Source organism: Hyla sarda, chromosome 6 (assembly GCF_029499605.1).
Source record: "Hyla sarda isolate aHylSar1 chromosome 6, aHylSar1.hap1, whole genome shotgun sequence".
NCBI classification, from domain to species: Eukaryota; Metazoa; Chordata; class Amphibia; order Anura; family Hylidae; genus Hyla; species Hyla sarda.
In genome coordinates, this window is record NC_079194.1 from 253,412,468 (window position 1) to 253,439,246 (window position 26,779).

Below are 26,779 nucleotides of genomic sequence, written 5' to 3' on the forward strand. Positions count from 1 at the left end.
TCTGGACGGGTTTTGGTAAATCTCCCCCATAGTGCAGAACCAGTAGTCTCTACATAGAAGGGATTGCAATAGATGAACAGTGAGAATACACTGAACAATCGATCCTTGGGCTATGTTCACACTGTCCTTCGCTCCGACCCATTCAGGATCCTTATGACTCAAACACATAGCTATATTCAGGATAGGCCATCTATGGTAGATTTGTGGTGTCCTGGCACCCTAGGAAGGGATGGTGGAGCTTATACAAGAGCTGCAGTCTCTTAAGTGTTTACTTGCAGTCGTCTTGGCATTAGTGGACAATAAACAGCCGTGGTACAAGATACTGCAGTGTTGCTATGCTCACCTGGAAATGACATTGCTGTGGTTTTTTATTTTTTTCCTTGTACTTCTGCTACCAATAGTAAACTACTGCAAGGACAATTGCAAGTAAATATTGAATGGGATGTTACATGTGCGCCACAGTTCATTTACAGAAAAAACGGTCAACCCTACTATAACCTGATACACCGGGTTATAGTGCGGGTGAACAGGAGACCGATACGGGGTCTCTGACTGCTATACCTACCTGCAGTCCGGAGCCCCGATCCCCCGAAGGTCCCCCTCTTCCAGTGCTGACTTGCGCTTTGAGGCGAGCCCACTGGCTAGATTTCAATATTAAGCGCCGGTCACGTGAGCGCTCAGTAAGCGCGAGCATTCACATGACCATTGCTTATGAATATTTAAATCTAGCTTTCGGGCCCGCCTCAAAGTGCACTGGAAGAGGGGGGGATCGGGGCTCCGGACTGCAGGTGGGTATAGCAGTCCAAGACCCTGCATCGGTCTGCTGCACTACAACCCTGAGTATCAGGTTATAGTGCAGGTGAACGAGTGACCGTTTTCCTTTAGGGATGGGAGGAGCTGGACCCCTGCCTATCTAATATTGATGGACTATCCTAAGCCATCAATTTGTACTCTCTGGATAGCCTCTTTAGTAATTCAGTGGGTCAACCACAAGTATGCTGTAGTGTACATCTATATACTTTTTCTTAACGGGGTATTCCGGGCAAAAACATTTTATCCCCTATCCAAAGGTAATAAGATGTCTGATCCCGGGGGCTCCCAGCGGCGTATGCAGAGCTGCGTCTTCATTTTCAGAAACCCCCGGGACTGGGGACGTGACATCACGCCATGCCCCCTCCATTCATGTCTATGGGAGAGGGTGTGACGAGAATGCGGGTGCTGCAGGGAGATCGCGGGGGTCTCAGCAGAGGGTCCCCCACTATCAGACATCTTATCCCCTATCCTTTGGATAGGGGATAAAATGTTTTTGCCCGGAATACCCCTTTAATTGCTATTCCAATGTATAGCACCAACAGGAGGTGTAAGGTGGCCCTACAACTCTCCCAACAAATTATGTTTAGGAATAGAAGGATCAGGCTGAGAACATTTTAACATGTACGCAACATTTGGGATATATTTTATTTTTTAATCTCCTATGCCCCTGGCTGCCAGAATAAAATGAATAAACATTAACTTACTTTGCTCCAATATCGCTATCCTGTCCTATGGAGAGGGGATACGTTTTTCACCACAAGACTTAGGGCCCCATTAAGTAGTTAGTCCCCCTTCAAGTAGGTTTATCCCTTTACCAGGTAGGCATGAAGGGCACCCCCATTATGTAAATAGATGTTCCCCCAGTTGGTAGAAAGGTAGGGCTCCCAGACAGAGCCCCAGATAGATATGACCCCATCAGGTAGGGCTCCTATTATAAACAGTTCTACCCCCTCAGTCAGAGCTTTCCAAACTCTTCATTATATCCCCCCCCCCCGCCATTATATTTCAACCCCCCCCCCCCTTTATCACCTCCTGTGCCACATTATTCATTCACTAACACCCCCCCCCCCTTCTCTCTCTGGTGGTGAGTGGTGCACTCCAGCAGGCTCAGGGGGTCGGCATCTCGGCGGGCACAGCGTTGGTTGCTGTTGCTGGACCGCATTCTAGATCCTGACAGAGGTGCGTGCGATGAATGACATCATCTCATGCGCCGACGGTGACATCCTGCGCAGCACTCTATAGGCTGCAGCATACAGCTGCGGTCTATGGAATTTAGTGACGGGCCAAGACTGAATGCCCTGTCACATGTGAATTCTTCAGGCATTTAGCCCTACTTGCCCAAAGCAGGGCTAAATGCCTGAAGAATTCACCTGCCTGGCGCCTGAAACTGCATGTCCCGGGTGTCGAGCAATAGGCTTTCCACACCCCTGGTGCCAGAAACATCTGGCATGGAAATTCTATTGTGTGCACAACGCACACTCCTGAATCTATGTGCAGAATTCAATTTATTGAGCGGGAGGAGCCTGAGACGCCTATGGCCGGCAGAGTCAGGAGCACGCCTGGCAGGGATACGCGCACAGCGCTCACTCCTGCCTGTCTGACAGGCGGGAGCTGCGCTGAGTATCAGATTTCGGACTCAGCCGTCAGGACGGCATGAGTCCGAAATCACCAAAAAAGGGACTCCTAGGGAGATTTTTATTAGAAAAGTGTTCTATATATTATAAACTATAAAATAAATATTTTTATGAGAGGTACTCTTTAAACAATTAGAAATAAAGCTTAGGGCCTCAGTTAATGTGCAAATATAACAGCTATTACAGACTTGGTTATACATAATGCCCTTCTTTTATTTTCCTAGAATTGGAGAGCAGTACTATAAAGATGCCATGGAGCAGTGCCACAATTACAACGCACGGTTATGTGCAGAACGCAGTGTTCGTATGCCGTTCCTGGATTCTCAGACAGGTGTAGCCCAGAGCAACTGTTATATATGGATGGAGAAAAGACATCGGGGCCCAGGTATGACACAGTTATATTGTTTTAGGAGTGATTGGTTGAGTTTTGTTAAAGTGGACCTTTCAGCAGATTTGTTTTTTTGGGTAGAATGTAAGAGCATAGCTGTATAGGGCTTTTGACCCTGAATCTGTACATGCCTCTCATTAGTAAACTGAACCCTCCAGCACTGATATATCAGAGTTTAAAAAGATGTGTTGATTAGGCTTTGGAGCCCACTGGACACTCCCCGCGGCCACTATAGCCTAACAAAATTTAGCCCTTGACCAGTCACTCCCCTCTAACCCCCCCCCCCCAGCCACAAGGCTGTACGGTAATCCCGACCTCTCTCCTGTAATCTAGCAGCTGAACGGTACGTCAAGTGGGCTCCAAAGTACTGTGATGTCTCTTCACTATAAGGGTGAAAATGAAAGATATGTATGGATTCCGGGTCAAAAGCCCTATACAGCAGGAGTGTTTTCTTGTCTGAATAAGACTTTGGTCCTAAAATCACAAATACAGATCAGCAGAGAACAGTATGTAGTAGTTTGTGTTCTTACTTGATACATTTGGCACAGACACATACATAGCATTATTTATGACAGGTCTTTTTAGTTTGTGTTCACACATTCAGGTTTTTATTTGCAATTACAGTGACCCCTCGACCTACGTTTGCCCCGACATATGATCATTTCAACTTGCGATGGTCTCTCAGAGGCCATCGCATGTTGAAGGCAGCATAAACATACGATTTTTTGTATGTCGGGGCCATCGCATAAACGGCTATCCGGAAGTGATGACTGCTTCAGCTGCCGCCGGATAGCCGTTTACGGTGCCCCGTGAGCTCCAGTGATATCTCTTACCTGTCCTCGGGGCTCCGGCACGTCCTCTTCAGGATCCCCTCCATCGTCGGTGCTCTCCGTCGTCATCACGTCGCTGCGCATGCCGTCCCGTCATCCAATAGGAGCGGCATGCGTAGCGACGCGACGGAGAGCGCGGAGTCCCTGGAGATTTCGGGGTTACATTCTGTGCCTTGTTTCTCCTTGCGCTGCGTACTATGCCATGTTTACTGTGCCCATGGCCAGTCCTAGTCCCTCCCTATCGGGGCACAGCTTCGGTCCAATGCCCTTGGAGGGCTTTTGCGTTCCTGGCAGACGCCTAGGGCCTTTTTGGAGTTCTTCCTCCGACGGTCATCCATCAGGGCAGGTTCTTAGCGTGTGCATACACTATGATTCCCACCTCCACAGGTCACCGATCTCAAATATGCCGCATCCGTGGTTGACATTCTGGTACCCCTCGGCCAGTGCGAGGTATCCGAGGAAGTGACCTTTTGCATACTATGGAACCATGCCAGTAAGCCAGACAATGGTCTGTGTGGTTCCGCCGCCTGTCATTTCTCACATGCCTAATGTCTCTGTGGCTGGAGTTCCGATACCCCACTACCAGTGTGCGGTGTCCAAAGAGGTGCCCTGACATGTCCTATGGACCCTATACAGGGTGACGGGGATAACATCCATGGCTCCTCAGCCTCCCCCGATCTTCCAGGGTGGGGGGGATTCTATCCATGGTTCCTAGGCATCCCCATCCTCCCACCTGTGACCGAGGGGGCACAGTGATTGGTGATATGAATGTTGTTCCTTTTTTGCCAGCACCTGGAGGTGTACTTGTTCAGCCAGACTGTTGTCTGCACGTTTTCCGACGCAGTCGGTCTCCCATCCATGGGCTGCCACATGCATGGCTGTGGTTTCCAGTACCTCACTGCTGGTGAGAGAAATCTGGAAGATGGTACTGACATCAGTCAGTCAGACTTTCTTCTGCTTGAGGGTCGCCCATCAGATCGTCCGCACTCCAGTACCCCACTTTCGGTGGGAGGGTTTGCAGAAGTGTGCGTTCAGGAACCCTATACCAGTCAACCAGGAGGTGGTCTGTGTGGTTTACTACTATGTTGGGTCACCTACCATACACTTCCCACACCTTGGTGGAAGTTCAGGTATCCCACTGCCGAGGTGTAGTTCTGAGCAAGGGGCGCCATGTTGCTCCATGGGCCTTTCAGAATGCACCATGTAGTGGTGTCGCAGGGTTCCCTACTTTCCCAGGTCCCTCTCCACAGGCCTGCTGCTATCACGGATAAGGGCTTGTAAGCCACTTTCAGTGTGTTGTTCAGAGGACGAGACCGGTGTGTCCACAGTCCCTATGCCAATTAGCCAGACTGTCTGCATGTTTTTTTTTTTTTTCATCCACCAAGTCACCTTTCCCATTCCTGCCGCTCCAGCGGCAGACATCCAGTGACTCACTTTCAGTGTGAAGTTCCGAAGAAGTGGCTCTGAGGATTCATTGGACCTTTCTACCGGTAAGTCATACTGTGTCAGCATATTTCCTGCACCTCTTTCATCTATTTAGTCTGAGACTGCAGTTCTGGTGTGTAGCGCCATTAAGAGATGGGGTGTGGGCGTTTCCTGCAGGTTCTATGGACCTCGCAGCAGCACTCTTGGTTCCCCTTTCTAGCAGTGTAACGTTAGTCTTCTCAGGGCATGGTTGTGGCATGCCGTTGAGTGCTGAGACTAGTTTCCATGCTTCCGGACATTTGGATGCCTGTGGTTCCCTTTGTGGTGGATGTCTTGGTACCCCTCTACTATCATTAGGTACCCATGTCTGGGTCCCTACATGTGCTCTGGACACCTTGCTCATGTAGAGCCTTACCCCCCCCCCTTTTCGGTGGGGTGTACCTCTGTCCTTCCTGTCTGTGGTGATTGAGCACCTCTGTTTGGGCATGGGGCCTGCTGGGGCGACGGCCTGTTCTGCAGCCCCCACCCCCATGACTCCAGTTATCTTCCTGGTTTCCTGTATGGGGTGGTTCAGGCGCCTGCTCTGTTGTCTTATTCATCGGCCAGGATAGCTCCGTTCCCGCATCATCTGCCCCCCCCCCCTTTTATTTCGCAGGGTCCAAGGGTTCGCCCCAATGGGGTGTTTCCTCCCAACGCTGTAGGTTGCTACGTGTGCTGATTACTTGCATTCGTAGTTATGTCTTGGTATCTCCCAGCTCCAGTGTCCAGGATTCAAATCCCTCTGGGGACACATGGGTCCTCCATGCCTCTGTGTGTTTTCGCAGAATCCCTCGGCTACATCCACCCAGTGCTTTGATCCGTTACCGTAGGGTGGCATTTCCTTGCTCCTACAGTACATGGCACTCTTGGGAAATTCCCTTCCACAGGAGGTACTGGGATCAGGAAGCTTGGCACGGTCAGTGCTTGAGTTTTGTCTCCACCTCCCCTTGTTTTCCCCTCCACTAGGGGGACTATTTCACTGAGCACTTTTTCCTGCCAAGATGGAGCCATCTCACACTTCCCCCTACATGTTGGGGTAACTTGCTGGGCCTTTGTTTTTTGGCTGGGAGCGATCGGAAGTACTTTTTGTTCTTCTCACTATTGCAGCCTGGCTTTCCTCCTGTTTCTGGTTGTCTACTGCTGCTCATGCAGCTAGGGCATTTTCCTCTGTAGGAGGGGTTTATGCAGTCGTGTATAACTCTGCAACAGCCAGTCTGCCATTGCTCTCTTCCTTCCTTGGCGCAATATCTGTGAAGGGTGTGCTTTTCTGCTACATGGGTGCTACACTGCCAATCCGATCTTTTGGTGTAACCTTCTTGTGCCCAGAGCCTGTGAGCCCCAGCTGGGTCCCCTTTTTGCTTTTCCCTCCATTTTTGTCCAGATGAAAGATTGCTGGGAGTGCTCTGGTTAAATCTGACCGCTGGGTCCAAGACCAATTAATCTTTGTTTTGGGCTCTCTCCTAGACTGCTGTGGTGTACCTTATTTTGTGGGTCGGTCCTCCTAGTCCTTCGGGCCTTCGTGATGATTGCGGTCCCGTGCATGTGTAGTGCCCCTGAGCAGGCTTCTCCACGATTCCATTGTGGGAAGATTGTTCTGTACCGCTTTTCTTCTTAACCCGACATAGCAGCATGTTTTTTGGAGCGTTTCGCGGTTGTTGGTTTTGCTCCCCCTACAGGTGGGGCACTTCCCGGTGTCTCGAGAGTCTCCAATTCCATGTCGCTGTTCCGGTTTTCCGTGTTACTCCTCACTTTCCTTTTCCTCCTTCGGTTTCCATTTACTCCGGGGTTGGATGGCAAATCTGTCTACCGGGTTGTTCCAGTTGTGCCATTATTCGGCTGCAGCATGGCTGTGGTTTCTTCCCGCTGTTCAGTCTGTGTGGCGTCCTCTCCAAGTGCACTCTTCTCCCCGGGTGCTCACGCTGTGCCCCTGGGACAGTGTTTTTTTGGCGCAGTTTTTTTTGTACTCACCGTAAAATCTTTCTCGTAGCATTCATTGGGGGACACAGCACCCACGTCCTCAGTCTTGTCCAGATAGCCTTTTCTGGTTGAGTGTTTCTCCGGGATTCCTTTTTAGGGTCTTTCGGACGAGTCTCTCGTGGTTTGCTTCTCCTACTGCTTTGTGACAAAACTGATTACCTCACTTCCAGTGGGCGGGTATATCCTGCCAGGGAGGCAGTGTCAGTGCCTCCTAGTGGCAAGAGCACAAGATCATATATACCCATGGTCTCTGTGTCCCCCAATGAAGGCTACGAGAGAAATTTTACATTGAGTACAAAAAAAATCTCCTTTTTTGATCCACTGAGGCATATGATGGCTTGTTTCGTGCTCAACCAATTGTGCTTCGTAAGGACACCTTTTATTTTACCATAAAATTAATGGCGCAACAAAAAAAAACTGTATTGTGTGGGAAAAATATAAAGGAAATGCAATTGTGCTACTTTTAGGAGGTTTTGTTTTTATACAATGCACTTTACAGTAAAACTGGTGGTCAGTTTTTTTTTTTCCTGTGTCAATATGATTAAAATTATACCCTTGTTTACATGTTTGTCTGTTACTGTACGATTTAAAAAAAAAAAAAGTTTTTGTAAGAAAATTTGTCTGCTTAAAACTGCTGTATTCTGACCCCTATAACTTTTATTTTTCCATTTATGCTGTTGTATGAGGGCTCATTTTTTGTGCAGTGATATGTAGTGTTTACTTTTTGTTTTATCGGCACCACTTTGCATACATGTGTCTTTGATCACTTTTGCTATGATTGGACCATAAATCTACATCGTTGGTATTTTTTTTTTTTTTTTGAACGTTTATGCTGTTCCCCGTACGGATCATTAACCTATTTTAATGGTTCAAACACTTCTGCACTGTGGTGTACCAAATATGTGTGCGTTTTAGTATTGATCACGGCATTTAAAGAGTTAATGGCGGGACCTGATGCGCATAATGAGAGCGCAGCCCCTGCTATCTCTTCATGTACATGATGTAAATTTACGTCCTGGTGCGTTAAGTACATATCCCCTATTCCTGTGAACCGTGGGGATCCCCATGATCAGATGCTTATCCCCTTTTCTGTGGATAGGGGATAAGGTCTGGAGTCCCTCTTTAGGACGGAGTTTACATGTAGTACTTTTAGCCAAAACACAGAAAAATTTGAAAATCATTTCATTATATTTCAACTAACAATTCTGACCCAAATACTGCGTGTCATCTCAGACCTGATTTTTTTTTTTTTTTCCCCCTTCTGATATTTACAGTGTTTTCACATTCCCAGATATGATTTAAAGTGATGAACAATCTATGTTTGGGACATCTGCCATGAAGAAGAATGACATTATGTTGAATGTACCCCCCTTGTTGTAAATTTTTTTCCACTTATTAAGAAAGTAAGTGTAATCTTGATCTGTTAAATATTTTTTAGGTTCAGCACCAGGACAGCTGTATACATATCCCTCTCGTCGCTGGCGCAAGAGAAGGAGGGCACATCCTCCTGAAGACCCTAGGCTTTCTTTCCCCTCTCTTAAACCAGGTAAAGAAGTTTTTTTTTTTTTTTTTTTTGTTTTACTTTGCTTCATTTGCAGGTTTTAATAAATCTCTCCCCCCAAGTGATTGGAAGCTAACTTTGTCGTCTGATGTCACTTTTGGGAAAAGTCGTCTTTTAATTTTTAATTTATTTTTTTTTTTAATAAAGGAAAGTTTATTTACTCAGCTTACAGGCGTAGTGCAGCCAAAAAGCCTTGCACTGTTCTTCTTGTTCACTAATAGCGAAAATGTCTTTGAGACAAGATTTCACTAAATGCCTTGACTCTCATTGGTGTTGCTTATTTCATTTTTTTCCTTTTATTTTTAAGGGACTAATTTTTTTTATAATTTAAACTTTTTTTATTCTTTTTTTATTTTCTAACTTTATTTTCATGGATTAAACAAGGCAATTTAGTAGTCCTAGTAACACTAATAAACTGAAAAAAATATTTATTATAAAGGATTTATTTATTCCTTTTGTGTTCAAGTTTTGAACATGGCAGATATTTGTTGCTTGTGTCATTTGGAGATCAGTCAGCCATTGTGCAGAAGGGATTGTGCTTCTCATTCATAGCCTGTTGTATTTGGAAATAGGAGATTAGGAATATGATTGTACTGATGGAAATGTCCAGGTATCATAGTGGCAGACACAACTCTAGAATGCAGCCAAATGGGGTGCTATTTTTATTCTACACATTTCCTAGTTCTTCTTTTATCCAAGCAGTGTTTCCCAACCGGGGCGCCTCCAGCTGTGGCAAACTACAACTCCCAGCATGCCCGGACAGCCAACGGCTGTCCGGGCATGCTGGGAGTTGGAGTTTTGCCACAGCTGGAAGCACCCTGGTTGGGAAACACTGATATAATGTGTAGCATATAAATCTAGTCTGTGGGACTTTTGACAATTCTGTATACCATTTGCTTTAGCAGAGGGCTGTGGAGTTGCTGGGGATTTAACCCCTTAACGACCACGGACGTAAATGTACGCTCTGGTTGGGCGGTACTTCGCGCACCAGGACGTACATTTATGTCCTGTGAATGGCCGCGAGCATCAGAGTAGTGCTCGCGTCATACACGGCAGGTTCTGATAGCAGGCGGGGACCCGCCGGTAATGGCCGACATTGCGCGGATGTCCGCCATTAACCCCTCAGATGCCGTGATCAGTACAGATCACAGCATCTGCGGCAATGCACATGTTTAAAATACATTATCGCTGCCGCGGTGATCCGGTCATCTGTAATGGCGGACGGAGGTCCCCTCAGATCGAACAGACCATAGCACTGAACAGTATTAGCAATCAAATGATTGCTATAGATAAAAAGTCATAAAAAGACATGTGTAAAAAAATAAAAATAAAATAAAAATTGAAAAATGTTAAATAAAAAAAATTAAAATTAAAGAGTGAAAAATCCCCTCCCCCAATAAAAATGAAAATTTTCAGTTTTTCCCATTTTACCCCCAAAAAGCGTATTTTATATAAACCTATTTGGTATCGCCGCGTGCGTAAATGTCCAAACTTTCAAAATATAATGTTAATGATCCTGTACGGTGAACGGCGTAAATGTAAAAAAGTCCAAAAATGCAGCTTTTTTTGTCACGTTTTATTCCCCAAAAAGTGATCAAAAAGTTTTATATATGCATATATGGTATCGATAAAAACTACCGATGATGGCGCAAAAAATTAGCCCTCATACCGCCCTATATATGGAAAAATTAAAACGTTTTATAGGTGGTCAAAATAGGGCTATTTTAGATTACTGATTACCGTATTTTTCGCCGTATAAGACGCACTTTTTCTTCCCCAAAACTGGGGGGGGGGGAAGTCGGTGCGTCTTATACGGCGAATACACCCCTATCGCGGCGGTCCCTGCGGCCATCATCGTCCGGGACCCGCGGCTAATACAGGACATCACCGATCGCTGTGATGCCCTGTATTAACCCTTCAGACGCGGCGATCAAAGCTGACCGCCACGTCTGAAGCGAAAGTGACACTAACCCGGCTACTCAGTCAGGCCGTTCGGGACCACCGCGATTTGACCGCGGCAAGCCCGAAAAGCCCGACTGAATAGCCGGGTTAGTGCTTACAGGACACCGGGAGGGACCTTACCTGCCTCCTCTGTGTCTTCTTCTCCGTTCAGGGATCCCCTGTATGGCCGGCGCTCTCCTTCCTCGTCATCACGTCGTCGCGTGCGTAACGACGTGATGACAGCGACGGAGAGTGAAGATACCCGGCCGGCAGCAGAGACGTTCAGCAGCAGGCCGGCAGCAGAGCGACGGGGACACGGCGACAGTGATGGAGCGACATCCAGGGCAACGGTGACTGGTCCGGAGCGGCGGGGACACGTGAGTATTACCTCCTATCCAGTGGTCTTCAATCTGCGGACCTCCAGATGTTGCAAAACTACAACTCCCAGCATGCCCGGACAGCCAACGGCTGTCCGGGCATGCTGGGAGTTGTAGTTTTGCAACATCTGGAGGTCCACAGGTTGAAGACCACTATTGGGTTCAAAATCTTAAATTTTTTAGATTTTGCACCTAAAAATAGGGTGCGTCTTATACGCCGGTGCATCCTATAGGGCGAAAAATATGGTATGTACAAAAAGATTTAGATTTATATTTTTGTACCGCTTAAAAAAAAAAAAAGTGCCTAGGCCATGGGTATCATTTTAATCGTATTGACCCACAGAATAAAGAACACGTCATTTTTACCCTAAAGTGTATAATGTGAAAACAAAACCCTCCAAAATGTGAAAAATTGGGGTTTTCATTTAAATTTCCTCCCTAAAAAAATTTTTTTCCCGGTTTACCGTACATTTTATGGTAAAATGAGAGGGTTCATTACAAAGTACAATTGGTCACGCAAAATACAAGCCCTTATATGGGTCTGTAGATGGAAATATAAGAGTTATGGATTTTAGAAGGCGAGGAGGAAAAAATGAAAAATAAAATTGGCCTGGTCCTTAAGGTGAAAATGGGCTTGGTCCTTAAGGGGTTAAACTTGTATCCTGCTGCCACAACAAAACGATAGCTGACCTTGATATATGATAGGATGTGATATGAGGAAATGATACCAGCCCATGTGCACTATGGAATATCTGAGCAGAGAAATTGTGCTCGGAAATTCCAGCGCAACGGACTCCCATTGCTGTCAATGGGATTCCGCTGCACAGAGCACACTATGGAATTTCACTGGAGCTTTTTGATACTGATATTTATCTGTTAAAAGAAAAAGATATTAATTATTTTGGCAGAATGCAATGTCGTCTATGAGGACCAATGTCTGCTCGGTCATAACGCCAGCTCGTTTAGTTGCTGCTGGCCGCCCTTGTAATTTTAGTCCAGAGTTTTTCCATATACGAAAATTCTCTAGTGTGAATAGACCCTAAAGTGGATATGTCAGCCAAATATCCTGCTATAAATGCTTGGTGCTGCTAAGGCTTGCAAAACAATTTGTAAGTCTCAGGAAACCTGCACCAAGGGTTAGATACAAATGTTATGTACGTGTGTCTGTGTAGATCTGTCTAGGAATATTAAAGCTAATACATCTAAATTCCGTGACCATATACTGTTGAAATGATTTGGCGTTCTGTGAGACAAATGTGAGGGGCCATAGACCCATCCAAAATGGCAAACTTTGGAACAAAGTGACAAGATCACAATATTTTATTTTAATAATTTTTTATTACCAACCTCTAATGTAGACCCTGAGCAGATTCTGAAGAAAGAAGGCTTTATACCACAAGATGGCAGCAGCCTAGAAGCTCTTCTGCGGTCAGACCCTATTGAGAAGAGAATTATTCCTGACCCCCGAGATGATGACAGCCTCACAGAATTCCCCCCTGTTGTCGGCCGAGCACGGAAGGTACAGTCCTACAATGGGAGGCAGCATTACGTAGTGAGAGGAGTTATCGAGGTGATAGGCAGCTAAGAGGCTCCAGGTTCAAGCATAATGCTATCAGTTATTTTATAATTCTATTGTCGTACTACCTATTCTTTGTCATTGCTAAGAAGGCTAAAAATACTGGCAGATTTGATGATGATCTGCAATTCCAGACATCTGTCTGAGCAAGTTTAGATTTGACACTGAAATAAAGAAGCAACATGCGCAGCAGTTTCTTGTTTTAAAGGGGTACTTCGGTCGAAAACTTTTATTTTTTTTTTATCAACTGGTGCCAGAAAGTTAAATAGATTTGTAAATTACTTCTGTTAAAAAAATCTTAATCCTTCCAGGACTTATTAGCTGATGAATACTACAGAGGAAATTATTTTCTTTTTGGAACACAGAGCTCTCTGCTGACATCACGAGCACAGTGCTCTCTGCTGACATCTCTGTCCATTTTAGGAACTGTCCAGAGCCGTATATGTTTTCTATGGGGATTTTCTCCTACTCTGGACAGTTCCTAAAATGGACAAAGATGTCAGCAGAGAGCACTGTGGTCATGATGTCAGCAGAGAGCATTGTGGTCATGATGTCAGCAGACAGCTCTGTGTTTCAAAAAGAAAAGAATTTCCTATGTAGTATTCAGCAGCTAATTTTTTAATAGAAGTAATTTACAAATCTGTATAACTTTCTGGACCCAGTTGATTTAAAAAAAAAAAAAAAAAAAAAGTTTTCCACCGGAGTACCCCTTTAAAAAATACCAACTAAAAGACTCAACTAGAAAATTACAGCGTGGAACAGGCACGAAAATAATCTAGTTAAAATAATTCTACTTTCTCATCAATCTTGTTACTGTTACTACACTAGAAAATGGGGACCCAAGTGCTTGGTATAGCAGCAAGTAAGTTTGATTGCTGCTAGATTAATTTACCATGGGACTGGCAGAAGTAGCAAAGTACAACAGTCTGCTGTATGCAGTAGCATAGCAGGGGAATGGAGTGGTGGCGTGCTGCTTTCCCATGTAGTCAGGGAACTGGGGACCCCCATTCCCTTGATCGGTTGGGGTCCCAGCAGTTGGACCATATTGATTTTGATAGGTGATAAATTATAATCTAATCTTGGGATAATCCTTTTTAAAGGAAAACTGACAACTGGTTCACCCGCACTAAATCCAGTACATAGGGTTACAATACCGGCCACATTTCAGGAGATTCTAGGGTATTACTAAGTGATAGGGTCAGTTGTTAAAATGCTAATGCCGTCTATTGCGCTTTGGAGGTGGGAGTAAGTTGTGTCTCATTTTAATCTGGCTTACATGCACCATAACCCTGTGTATCGCTTTAGTGTGGGTGAACCAGCTGTCAGGAAAACACCTTTTAGGGTAGGGTCACACGTACAGCCTTTTGCAGCATATTTTGCTGCATATTTACTGCTTATTTTCCCATTCATTGACTTAAAGGGGTATTCCAGGCAAAAACTTTTTTTATATATCAACTGGCTCTGGAAAGTTAAACAGATTTGTAAATTACTTCTATTAAAAAATCTTAATCCTTCCAATAGTTATTAGCTTCTGAAGTTTTCTGTCTAACTGCTCAATGATGATGTCACATCCCGGGAGCTGTGCATGATGGGAGAATATCCCCATAAGAGCTGGACAGCTCCCGGGACGTGAGTCATCAGAAAGCAGTTAGACAGAAAACAGCAACTCAACTTCAGAAGCTAATAACTATTGGAAGGATTAAGATTTTTTTAATAGAAGTAATTTACAAATCTGTTTAACTTTCCAGAGCCAGTTGATATATATAAAAAAGTGTTTGCCTGGAATACCCCTTTAAATGAGTAGGCAAACAGCAACAGAAAATATGCAGCTACATATGCTGCAAAGGCATGTGACCTTACTCTTAAAGGGAAACCCACAACTGCAATGGTCTGTGTAAGGGGGGGGGGGGGTATTATATACGGCCTGGCAGTCAATTGGTGGTGCTGGGGGGGTTCACTGTTATGTGATGTAGACATGCCTTATTAGTTGGCCCTAACTCTGTAGATGAGCCTGCATTGTAATGTGAATCTTTTATTTCTATCTTATGAGAACTCACTAACATTGCTGTGTGAGTGGCTGCACAAATCCCCTTGAGGAATCACATGCTCATTTGAGAGTGAAGTCCTTTTGCAGTACACATCACATCTGCTGAACCTCTGAGACCCTGCGTCACATGGGGGACATCATTTTGGTGTGTTGCCTGATTTAATATGTATAAGCCAGGGTGCCTCCAGCTGTGGCAAAACTACAACTCCTAGCATGCTGGGAGTTGTAGTTTTGCAACAGCTGGAGGCACCCTGGTTGGGAAACACTGGTATAAGCAGGAAATCTATAATGTATTGCGGCAGGTTGTGACATTTCAGCCCATAAACTGGAAATAAATATAAAGAATTCATGACTTTACTGCTGTAATATCAACTGAACAATGTATCATCAGAAGTTTCTTTGTTTTCCTGCAGTCATTTTTTCACTTTATTGTTTATATTATTAATTCTTTAGCGTATATTGGATCCTGATGATTTTTTGGATGACCTTGATGATGAAGATTATGAAGAGGATACACCTAAAAGGCGTGGAAAGGGCAAAGCAAAGGTGAAGCAGAGCTATATATGTGCTTGGCTTTTATCTAAGCCAGTGTTTCGCAACTAGGGTGCCTCCAGCTGTGGCAAAACTATAACTCCCAGCATGCCCGGACAGCCGTTGGCTGTCCGGGCATGCTGGGAGTTGTAGTTTTGCAACACCTGGAGGCACCCTGGTTGGGAAACACTGATGCCAAAGTGCAGTTTATGAGTTTTTATATGCAAGGTTTTCTTGTGGGAGCCCAGGGAAAATTAGTTTCTTGATGCAATATCTAACTAAGTGAACTAAAAACAGAGGCCATGTTATTTATTGTTCTATGATAACAGTAGATTGTCTCATCTTATATGCAAAGAATATTATTTAAAAAAAATAAAACATTTTTATTTTTTTATTTTTAGGGGAAAGGTTTGGGCAGTGCCAGGAAGAAGCTTGATGCTGCAGCTCTGGATGAAAGGGATAAGCCATATGCCTGTGATAGTGAGTCAGATTTCCTTTGTTTTTTTTTAATGAAGTTTTTCATTCTCGTACTGTTTTAGTTTATTATTCAATACTTCCTTAGATGGAAAACCTGCTTTTATAAGGCTTTCGTTCTGAGCTTTAATTCTCTGTTGAGCTTTGTATTTCCATAAAGGGGTATTCCAGGCAAAAACTTTTATTTATATATATATCTGGCTCCAGAAAGTTAAACAGATTTGTAAATTACTTCTATTAATTTTTTTTTTTTATCCTTTCGGTACTTATGAGCTTCTGAAGTTAAGGTTGTTCTTTTCTGTCTGTGCTCTCTGATGACACCTGTCTCGGGAAACACCCAGTTTAGAAGAGGTTTGCTATGGGGATTTGCTTCTAAACTGGGCATTTCTCGAGACTGGTGTCATCAGAGAGCACTCAGACAGAAAAGAACAACCTTAAAGGGGTACTCAGCCCCTGGCATCTTATCCCCTATCCAAAGGATAGGGGATAAGATGTTAGATCGCCGCGGTACTGCTGCTGGGGACCCCGGGGATCGCCACTGCGGCACCCCGATATCATTATTGCGCAGAGTGAGTTCGCCCTGTGCGTAATGACGGGCGATACAGGGGCCGGAGCAGCGTGACATCATGGCTCCGCCCCTCATGACATCACAGCCCGTCCCCTTAATGCAAGTCTATGGCAGGGGGCATGACGACCGCCATGCCCCCTCCCATAGACTTGTATTGACGGGTCGTGCTGTGACGTCACGAGGGGCGGAGCCATGACGTAACTATGCTTTAACTTCAGAAGCTCATAAGTACTGAAAGGATTAAGATTTTTTTAATAGAAGTAATTTCAAATCTGTTTAACTTTCTGGAGCCAGTTGATATATATATATATATATATATATATATATATGCTTTTGCCTGGAATACCCCTTTAAGAGGTGGTATTACTTGTATGAACATTTAGCAGTCAAAATGTTCACACATTTTATTTTTTTCCTTGAATTCCAACTTTCAGTGGCTTTATTTAAAGTGCTACTCTAGATGCTCTTTTTATAGTAGATGTATTGGGGAGTAGATGATGCTATTAATGGATGTGATCCCTGTATTATTCATCACTTTTTATATAAAGTATCATTGTGTGTCTTTGCAAATATGTGTAATTCTACAAACCTAGATAGTAGCAGTATTAGAAGTATTTGTCGTCTAGCATCTGATGTCAGTAATGGGGCTAATCTATCAATCTTTTTCCTACTTTTTACAACTGGTAATGTTAAACATGTTGGCAGAATTCTTCACAAAATAAGGCCCATATTGTAGCTTTGTGAGGGCTTTATATTTAGCGCCAACAACTGCATTGTTCTTGAAAGGACATTAGGGGGCACCTGGGAGAAGGAATAAAACATAGCTGGCTTTACATTCATGTTAGATCATGTTTGGTTTTCTCCACAAAGGGAAAAAAAAAACTTTTAACTAATTTAACCTAAGGGGTTGTCAAAGGGGTTTCCAATTCCAGACTCTGCAGAAAGAATTGCCGTCTACGGAGACGGTGCATTTCCGAGCGGTCCTGCAGCCTCTAGAATGTCCGCTTGGAGTTTTTCCAGGTGGACATTCCCCGATGTGAATGGGGGCCTAAGGGTTATATAACATTACATTGCATTCATTCATTCATGTAAATGACTTCTCCATGTAATACGTGGACAGTGAGAGCTGCTGCATAGAATAGTGTTTCCCAACCAGGGTGCCTCCAGCTGTTGCAAAACAACTCTCCCCGCGCGCTTGGATAGCCAAAGGCTGGATGGACATGCTGGAAGTTGTAGTTTTGCAACAACTGGAGGCACCATGGTTGGGAAATAGTGGCTAAGGGTAGGTTTACAATACCCTCAGTGCTCATGTTAGTCAGATCCATCGGAATCCTGCCAAAAATGGGATGCCAACGTATGCTGTTTACAGTATCAGCAGACCCCATTGGTTTCTATGGCTGAATGGAGTCGCCTAGTGACTCCATTTGGGACATATGCGCTATTTTCAACATACTCAAAAACGTGGAATACTGCTCTTTTAAAATAACGCATATGTTCTGAACTGAATCACTAGGTGACTACATATGTTAAAAATGCCCCTTTAATAGAACGTCCTGGCTCATGTCTGCCTGTGGCCTATTTCATAACAATGGGATAGATTCTCTGGGGATCCGTTAATGTTGTATGTTTTATGAATCATTTATTTAGGAAGCAATCGGATGACTAATGTTTTGTGCTCAAGTTCATTAATTTATTCCAGTGTATTAAATATAAAATGGACACTTTGTACTTCCTTTTAGGCTTTATTTTTTTCTTTGTATTCACAACAAAGCCTAAAATTACTTTCCGCACTTGCCCCCTGGTACTTAAAAAAATATGGTGTAGGTGTAGAATATATCACAGAAAAATAATCTCTGAATCAAATTTATAAGTAAAAGCATCCCAGAGTTATTAATGCTTAACGTGACAGATCAGATTTGCAAAAAAAAGATTGGCCGAACATCTCGTATATGGGGGAATCCTGATTCTCCTCTGACAGAAGGATCAGTCAATTGGATTTCAACATAACAGATCCTTTGTGCTCATGGGAGACAAACCTCTGCCTGAGACATCTGGCGGTGGCTTACTCCTTTCTCCTCATTCAGTTTAGCCGAGCATGCAGGGGAATATGAGGTTCGCCCAACAGCTGTCTGCGTGTGGCCAGTTTGAGTGCAGCCATCTTTTAAATTAAAGGGGTACTCCGCCGGAAAACATCTTATCCCCTATACAAGGATAAGGGGATAAGATGTCTGATCGCGTGGGGTCCCACTGCTGGGGATCTCCACGATCTCTGGGCAAGCAGCAGCGGCGTCCAGAACATGGAAGCTTGGAGCTTCCATGTTCTTGACGTCACCCTTCCTCCATTCATGTCTGAGAGCGGTCACGCCTCCTCCCATAGAGATTAATTGAGGGGGGCGTGGTGGCTGTAGTTGCCAGTCATCCGTCACGGAGCGGAGTTAGCTTCGTGCACCGGATGACTGGGGTGCTGCAGCGGGGGTCCCCAGCAGTGGGACCCACGCGATTAGATATCTTATCCCCTATTTTTTGATTAGGGGATAAAATGTTTTCAGGTGGAAACCTGTCTCGAGGAAATGTTGCCAAGTTGCCCATAGCAACCAGATCGCTACTTTCATTTTTGAAAAGGCCTCTGAAAAATGAAAGAAGCAATCCGGTTGCTATGGGTAACTGGGCAAATTTTCCTCCGCACAAGTTTTAATTAATCTCCCCCCTGGAAGGTGAATAAGGTATCTCTCAGGTTTGAGGGAGTAAACTCGTATTTGTGCTCAAACATCCAGAAACCAACATATACATACAACAGCTGCGAAACGGAGGGCACCATCTGTGTTGGCGCATACAGCTGTATAAAAATCTGTCACGCTGAGTTGTAAGAAGACTGCAAATTGCCAAACACAAAGAAGCAATTACATGCCGTCTCAGCGTGTTTGTGCCGTCTATTCTGTCTCATTCAAGTAACCAAATTCTTAACTTCCCGCTGAATTATGATCATAAATACACAATTAAAATAGGAAGGGAAATTGAGTTTGATCTAGTCCAAGTATAAAAGACACTAATTCATTATACATGCAGTGTTTGCAATCATTCCCTTTAATGAAAAATCTGCACCCTTCATGTTTGGATACAGTGACATTATCTTGATCTATATTGGCGTATTATGCCAAGAGACCAAGTAAACAGAGATATGGTATGATTGGTTAGTGTTGTCTTCTATATGTGTAGAGTACACACAGCATCCCTAGATATTTGGGTTATGCACAGTGGGTTAAGCCCTGAAGCTGTTCGGTTCTTCAGTGTCATAAAATGAGGTATATGCAGGATTCAGATGGCATTATTGAGAAATTCTAAATTATTTCTGACTGGTTCCTTCCTGTAGTTTTTATTAGATGGCAGCTTGCACTGGGACCATGTAGGTACGTGATACAATACCTTGTCTAATTAGGAAGTCAATATGTAAAGGGTTACTGTCATTAAAAACAACTTGTTAGAGGTTGATCAGACATATCAAAAGATGTTGAAGGGGTACTCCACTGGCCAGCGTTCAGAATATTTAGTTCCAAACACTTTGTGCGCGCCCCACAGAGGTCAGCCATGCCCCTTTGTGACGTCACACCACGCCCCCTCAATGCAAGTCTACTGGAGGGGGCATGGCGGCCGTAGACTTGCATTGAGCGGGCGTGGTGTGACGTCACAAAGGGGCATGGCTGACCTCTGTGGGGCGCACACACAGTGTTTGGAACTAAATGTTCTGAACGCTGCCCAGTGGAGTACCCCTTTAATGGAATTTCCATTGGTGAACGCTGAATAAGGGCTGGAACCCCCAACAAAGTCAGGCACAAACAAATATAGTTACATATGGATCGTTTTGCAAGCAGAGACAGCCACATCTGAATGGGAATTTCCTTGTGAAACTGTCATGGAGATTTGGGACTACCACAATGGCCTCGGTGGTATGTCATTAGATCGTTTCTGTGAAATCCCTTTAAGAGCGGAGTATTGTGATTGGACGCAAATATCCCTGGGGATATCTGTTCCAGTAAGCTTGCAGCTTACTATAGAATCGATAGTCTTCAGTGAATACTATAGAAAGGATAGTCTTCGGCAAATACTATAGAAAGGATAGTCTTCGGCAAATACTATAGAAAGGATAGTCTTCGGCAAATACTATAGAAAGGATAGTCTTCGGCAAATACTATAGAAAGGATAGTCTTCGGCAAATACTATAGAAAGGATAGTCTTCAGTGAATACTATAGAAAGGATAGTCTTCAGTGAATACTATAGAAAGGATAGTCTTCAGTGAATACTATAGAAAGGATAGTCTTCAGTGAATACTATAGAAAGGATAGTCTTCAGTGAATACTATAGAAAGGATAGTCTTCAGTGAATACTATAGAAAGGATAGTCTTCAGTGAATACTATAGAAAGGATAGTCTTCAGCGAATACTATAGAAAGGATAGTCTTCAGCGAATACTATAGAAAGGATAGCCTTCAGCGAATACTATAGAAAGGATAGCCTTCAGCGAATACTATAGAAAGGATAGCCTTCAGCGAATACTATAGAAAGGATAATCTTCGGCAAATAATATAGAAAGGATAGTCTTCGGCAAATACTATAGAAAGGATAGTCTTCAGTGAATACTATAGAAAGGATAGTCTTCAGTGTATACTATAGAAAGGATAGTCTTCAGTGAATACTACGGTATAGAATGGATAGTCTTCAGTGAATACTACGGTATAGAAAGGATAGTCTTCAGCAAATACTATAGAAAGGATAGTCTTCAGCAAATACTATAGAAAGGATAATCTTCGGCAAATAATATAGAAAGGATAGTCTTCGGCAAATACTATAGAAAGGATAGTCTTCAGTGAATACTATAGAAAGGATAGTCTTCAGTGAATACTACGGTATAGAAAGGATAGTCTTCAGCAAATACTATAGAAAGGATAGTCTTCAGCAAATACTATAGAAAGGATAGTCTTCAGCAAATACTATAGAAAGGATAGTTTTCAGTAGGGATGTAAGAAAAAATCGATTCTCGCGATAATCGCGATTTTTCATTTGCCGATACAGAATCGATTCAAAATATTTTTGAATCGATTCTTTTAGGGATGTGGAATTTTTAATAAAACGCACTTTTCTTACCTGCCAACGAGCCCCCGGAGCTCCGGTACAGTCCGGTACAGGTGTTCGGTCCCCGGGCTGTATTCTTCTTACTTCCTGTTAGTCCGACACGTCACATGGAGCTTCAGCCTATCACCAGCCGCAGCGATGTCCCGCCTCCGCTGGTGATAGGCTGAAGCTCCATGTGACGTGCCGGACTAACAGGAAGTAAGAAGAATACAGCCCGGGGACCGAACACCTGTACCGGAGCTCCGGGGGCTCGTTGGCAGGTAAGAAAAGTGCGTTTTATTTTATTTTGCAGCACCGGAGTACTAGATCGCCGCTGTCAAAGCTGACAGCGGCGTCTATTGGGATCTATGAATGCTCCCAGGTGGGCGATATATCGCGATGTATCGTCACCTAGACGGTATCGCGATATATCGCGATATATCGAATCGCCACACTGGTATCGCGATTCGAATCGAATCGCCAAATTCTTGGCGATTCACACCCCTAGTTTTCAGCAAATACTATAGAAAGGATAGTTTTCAGCAAATACCATAGAAAGGATAGTCTTCAGTGAATACTATGGTATAGAAAGGATAGTCTTCAGTGAATACTACGGTATAGAAAGGATAGTCTTCAGTGAATACTATGGTATAGAAAGGATAGTCTTCAGTGAATACTATAGAAAGGATAGTCTTCAGTGAATACTATGGTATAGAAAGGATAGTCTTCAGCAAATACTATAGAAAGGATAGTCTTTAGTAAATGGTATATCTAAAACCCCAATTTATTTTTTTTATTAATTTTTTTTTATATGCAGGTGTACCATCACAAGTGTTTTTTGTTTTTCTTTTAAACATCACCATTTTTTAACTTTTAAATAGTACACCTTTAGGATTGAGCACCAGACTCCATATATTGAATATTGAGCTGCGTTGTTTGCTTAATGTTTATGATGATGATTGCAAAAATTTTCGTTTTCACAGTTTGCTGCTTCAGTGTTCTTAGCTCTTTTAGGGTGATGCATTCATACCACACTTGTCGGATCCGCCTCCCGTATCCCAGCCGGAACGGCGCCGAATCTCATTCATTTAAATGCGCCGACCGGAGCCAATAGTGGCTCATTTTTGCCCCATATCCGGTTTTGTGGCCAGACTGAAAACCATGGTAAACTTGATGAATTTGTTATAAAGTTTGTGAAGACCACAATTTGTGTCAGTCCCAAAAATGATTGCTATAGAAAATGAACACCAAAGTAGAGCACACCCAAATACAGTGAATCGCTTTATCAAAAATGGTCCTTGATATTTTCTTTTTACTAAGTGATTTACAGTATTTGGGTGTGAACTATTTTGATGTCCTTCTTTTTGTACTGCAATGTAGTGTTTGTCTTTGGACACAAAGTAGCACCCCATTATTTGTTTACTGTGTTCTTAAAGGGGTACTTCGCTGCTCAGCGTTTAGAACAAACTGTTCCTGGAGCCGGTGCCGGGAGCTCATGACATCATAGCCCCGTCCCCTCAGGACCTCACGCCCTGCATGGCGTGATGTCATGAGGGGGCGGGGCTATGACTTTACAAGCTTCCAGCTCCAGTGTTTGGAACAGTTTGTTCCAAATGCTGAGCAGCGGAGTACCCCTTTTTAGCCTCTTATTTCTGTATTTCTAGTCTCAAAACTTTTGGCCACAGCTCTGTACCAAGCTCTGCTGAAATCCTGCACATGCACTGTTGATGCAGAGTGCGGTTTGAAAGTAAGACCGATCCCGGACCTGGCAAAGCCACTGCTTTTACATCTGCATCAACGGCGTTTGTGTGCGCTATTAATCAATGCTGGACATTTAATGCGCATTTTCCACGTGACCTAAACTTTTAAAAGGGGTTTTACAATCACGGCTTTGTGGCAGTTTTTCATAATTTTTTTTTTTTTAAGCCAAAATCAGAAGTGGATCCAGCAGGGATGAGACCTATAAGTGCTTCCTTTTTTCTTGCTATTCCATAAAAATCCACTTCTGATTTTGGCTAAAAAACTGAATGAAAAACTGCCACAAAAAGCTGTGTATAAAACCTCTCGATGTTCACACGGGCAGATGTTTTGCGTATCCATAGACACATTTTCTTAGGGTAGATTAACACAGGGTGGATACACTTGGGATTTATGTGCAGAAACATCTGCAGTGTATTTACAGCAGGGGCAAAGTGAATGGGGCGCATAACTGCCCAGAATCCACACATTGACTTCAATGGAGAAATCTAAATTTTTCCTTTTTTTTGTTCTTTTTTTTTTTAACATAATCAGTTCAATTTGGTGTGAATTTTGGTACTCAAAAGCTGTGAAAAATCCCTAGCATATCTGCCCAGTGTGAACATACTCTTATAAATTTGTTTAATCTTGTTTATATGGTGCAGTTTTGATTATTAGTTTTTTTTTTTTTTTTTTTTTATAAGCCAAAACTTCTATTGTTTGTTAAAAAGAGCAGAAATTTCTCTTAGGCCGGAACCACTTGTGGGGTTTTTAATGCAATCTTTTGCGACAAAAAAGTATAAGGCTGGTGTCACACTCTGCAGTTATTTGTTTTTTCACAACTATCACTACAGTTTTTGAGCTAAATCCGAAAGTGGGTCCAGCAGGAAGGAGAAGTAGACGTTCTTCCTATATATTTCCTATTCCTTTTAATACACTTTTGGCTTTGGCTCAAAAAAAATGCAGTGGTAGTTTTCCAAAAGGGGGTGGGGGGCCCTGCAGTGTGTGACACCATCCTAATTGAAAAGCTGGTAAATTTCCACTCTTCTGTATTGTTGTTGTTGTGTTTTTTTTGTTTTTTACTGAAAACTATACATGTGAGATTCCAGTCATGTAGGATCTGCACTTGGAGCATTTGCACCCCTTTCTCTACAATCCTAGCCGTTTTCTTATCCCCCCCCCCTAAAGATATAATAAAAATCTTTGCTTCAGTTGCTCTTTCTGCTCTTTGTGTAGGTAGCATACTTACCCCTTTCTCTCTATTTCTTTCTTTCCTCGTTTCAGACAGTTACAAACTAAAGCAAACTTCGAAATTCTCCGAAAGAGGTAGTTAAACCTGCTCGCTTGTGGCGCTAGTTTGCCATCTTTCCCACTCTGCCCATCTTCCTTTGCCCTTGCAGCTTAGCATGCTTTGTCTCTTCTCAGCCATGCTGGTCGCCATTATGGTGGTGTCTGTAAACTCGTGCTTGTCTTTCATACCCCATTCTCTTAGTATGCTTCTGTCTTGGCACGTTGACTTGTAACATTGGGGGGTGGTAGAAATATGTTATGGTAAGTCCCTGTTATATTAACCAGCCACTTGCCCTGATAAAAAAAAATGAAACCTGGCTTTATGTTTGCACTTCTGCTCTGTAAGCCGAGTCTGCATTTCCCTTTTTACCGCTCCGTTGCCATACATCAACAGAATGACTTCCAGGCTTCTTTTAAGCTGGCGACACAATCGGTCCACAAAGTCTTTTCAGAAATGTTCTCATGTGGACAATTTCTGGCAAGGCCGACTAACGCTTGCTCTGCTGATGAATAGCCCTTTGTATTCCAAATTGCAAGTGTCTTTTAGTTTTCTACCTCTGCAGCCATTGATCGTAGCCTGGAAATAAAGTGATTAGACCACATGAACAGTGACGCATTAAAATGCATGCTTGCTTCACACTTCATTATGGAATATTTTCATGTCTGAGCTTCATTGCTTTTCGTCATGTTGTACACACACAGATTTATTTCTGCCTCCTGCATTTATCTTATAATAAATATACAATGCATTTGGAAAGTTTGTAGACCCTTTGTCACTTTTTCTTATGTTGTGGAAAAATCTATTCATCCCCCACCCCTATCATTCTGCATTCAATATAAATGCATAATGAGAGATATAGAGAGATATATACAGATTATTATTATTATTATTATTTTTATCTTTTTATCTTTGAGATGCTTCTACACCTTGAGTGGAGTCTTTTGTGGTAAATTCAGTTGAGTGGACATGAATTGTAAAGACACCACATCCCTTTCTATAGAAAGTCTCACAGCTGACAATGCAAAAACCAAGCCATGAGGTGGAAATAACTTCTTTAGACCCTCAGGGACAGGATTGTGTGGAGGCACAGATCTGGAGAAGGGTGCAAAAATCTCAGAGGCCATCGCATGTTGAAGGCAGCATCAACATACGATGCGTTTTTATGTCGGGGCCATCACATAAACGGCTATCCCGCAGCGCAGACTGCTTCAGCTGCCACCGGATAGCCGTTTACGGTGCCCCGTGAGCTCCGGTGATGATCACTTACCTGTCCTCGGGGCTCCGGCGCGTCCTCTTCGGGATCCCCTGCATCGTCGGCTCTCTCCATTGTCGTCATCACGTTGCTGCGCACGTCATCCAATAGGAGCGGCGTGCGTAGCGACATGATGACGGAGAGCGCGGATGCCGGGGAAGCAGAGGCCTTACCGGAGCATCGGGGACACCTCGGGGACGCGGCGACAGCGATGGACGGCGACATCCAGGGCAGCGGTGACGAGCGGTGACGGTCCGGAGCGGCGGGGACAGGGGAGTACAAGTTCCTCTTAGAGTGGTCTACAACCTGCGGACCTCCAGATGTTGCAAAACTACAACACCCAGCATGCCCGGACATCCGTTGGCTGTCCGGGCATGCTGGGTGTTGTAGTTTTGCAACATCTGGAGGTCCGCAGGTTGTAGACCACTGTCCTATACTTTTACATTGCACGGATCCCTCAACATGCGATGGTTTCAACAAACGATGGTCTGTTTGAAACGGATTACCATCATATGTTGAGGGACCACTGTATGGTTGGACTTTTTGTACAGCTGGTGACCCTGTCAAGTTTAGTAATTAGGGAAGAAGAGACTTGGTAGGAGAGGTGACCAAGAACCAAATGGTCCTCTGGTTGAGCTCCAAAGATCCTGTGTGCATTTGGGAGAAACTTCCAGACAGGCAACCATCACTGCAGCCTCCACCAATCTGGGCTTTATGACCGTGTCCAGAAAAATAGTCTCTCCTCAGTAAAAGACACATGAAAGCCCTGGTAGAGCTTACAAAAAACGTCTAAAGGACTTTCAGACGTGAGAAACAAGATTCTCTGGTCTGATTAAACCATATTTAAAGTTTTTGGCCTCAATCCTAAGCATTATGTCTAGAGAAAACCAGGCACTGCTCATCACCTGTCCAATACCATCCCTACAGGGAAGTATGGTGGTGGCAACATCATGCTATGGGGCTGTTTTTCGGTGACACAGACAGGGAGACTGGTCAGGGTTGAGGGAAAGCTGGAATGGGCACTGTCACTTTAGAAAACTTTTTTGCCATGTTGTTGAGACATGTCACAAGTTTTGATCGGGGTCTCAGTGTTCAGATTGTGACAACTAGAACTAGCTGGGAGAAGTGCATGCTCAGCAAGATAATGTAAGTCTACGGGATTGTCTGACGCACTTTCCTCTCTGCTCATTGTAACTATTTTACAGGGTCTGA

General features: G+C 43.8%; 1 protein-coding gene across 6 annotated transcripts in view; it reads left to right on the forward strand.

Moving 5' to 3' along the window:
- The window catches only part of DPF2 (double PHD fingers 2), a 72,143-nt gene that overhangs the window by 34,329 nt on the left and 11,035 nt on the right, over positions 1-26,779 (forward strand). For 4 of the 6 annotated variants that reach the window (XM_056526960.1, XM_056526956.1, XM_056526955.1 and 1 more), the window contains exons 2-7: positions 2,672-2,832; positions 8,545-8,652; positions 12,344-12,504; positions 15,062-15,154; positions 15,541-15,619; positions 24,309-24,350. In XM_056526960.1, coding sequence (XP_056382935.1) covers positions 2,700-2,832; positions 8,545-8,652; positions 12,344-12,504; positions 15,062-15,154; positions 15,541-15,619; positions 24,309-24,350 — 616 coding nt within the window. In that variant the 5' untranslated portion in view covers positions 2,672-2,699. The remainder of the gene's footprint in view (positions 1-2,671; positions 2,833-8,544; positions 8,653-12,343; positions 12,505-15,061; positions 15,155-15,540; positions 15,620-24,308; positions 24,351-26,779) is intronic. The other 2 variants (XM_056526958.1, XM_056526957.1) reach the window with 1 other exon arrangement.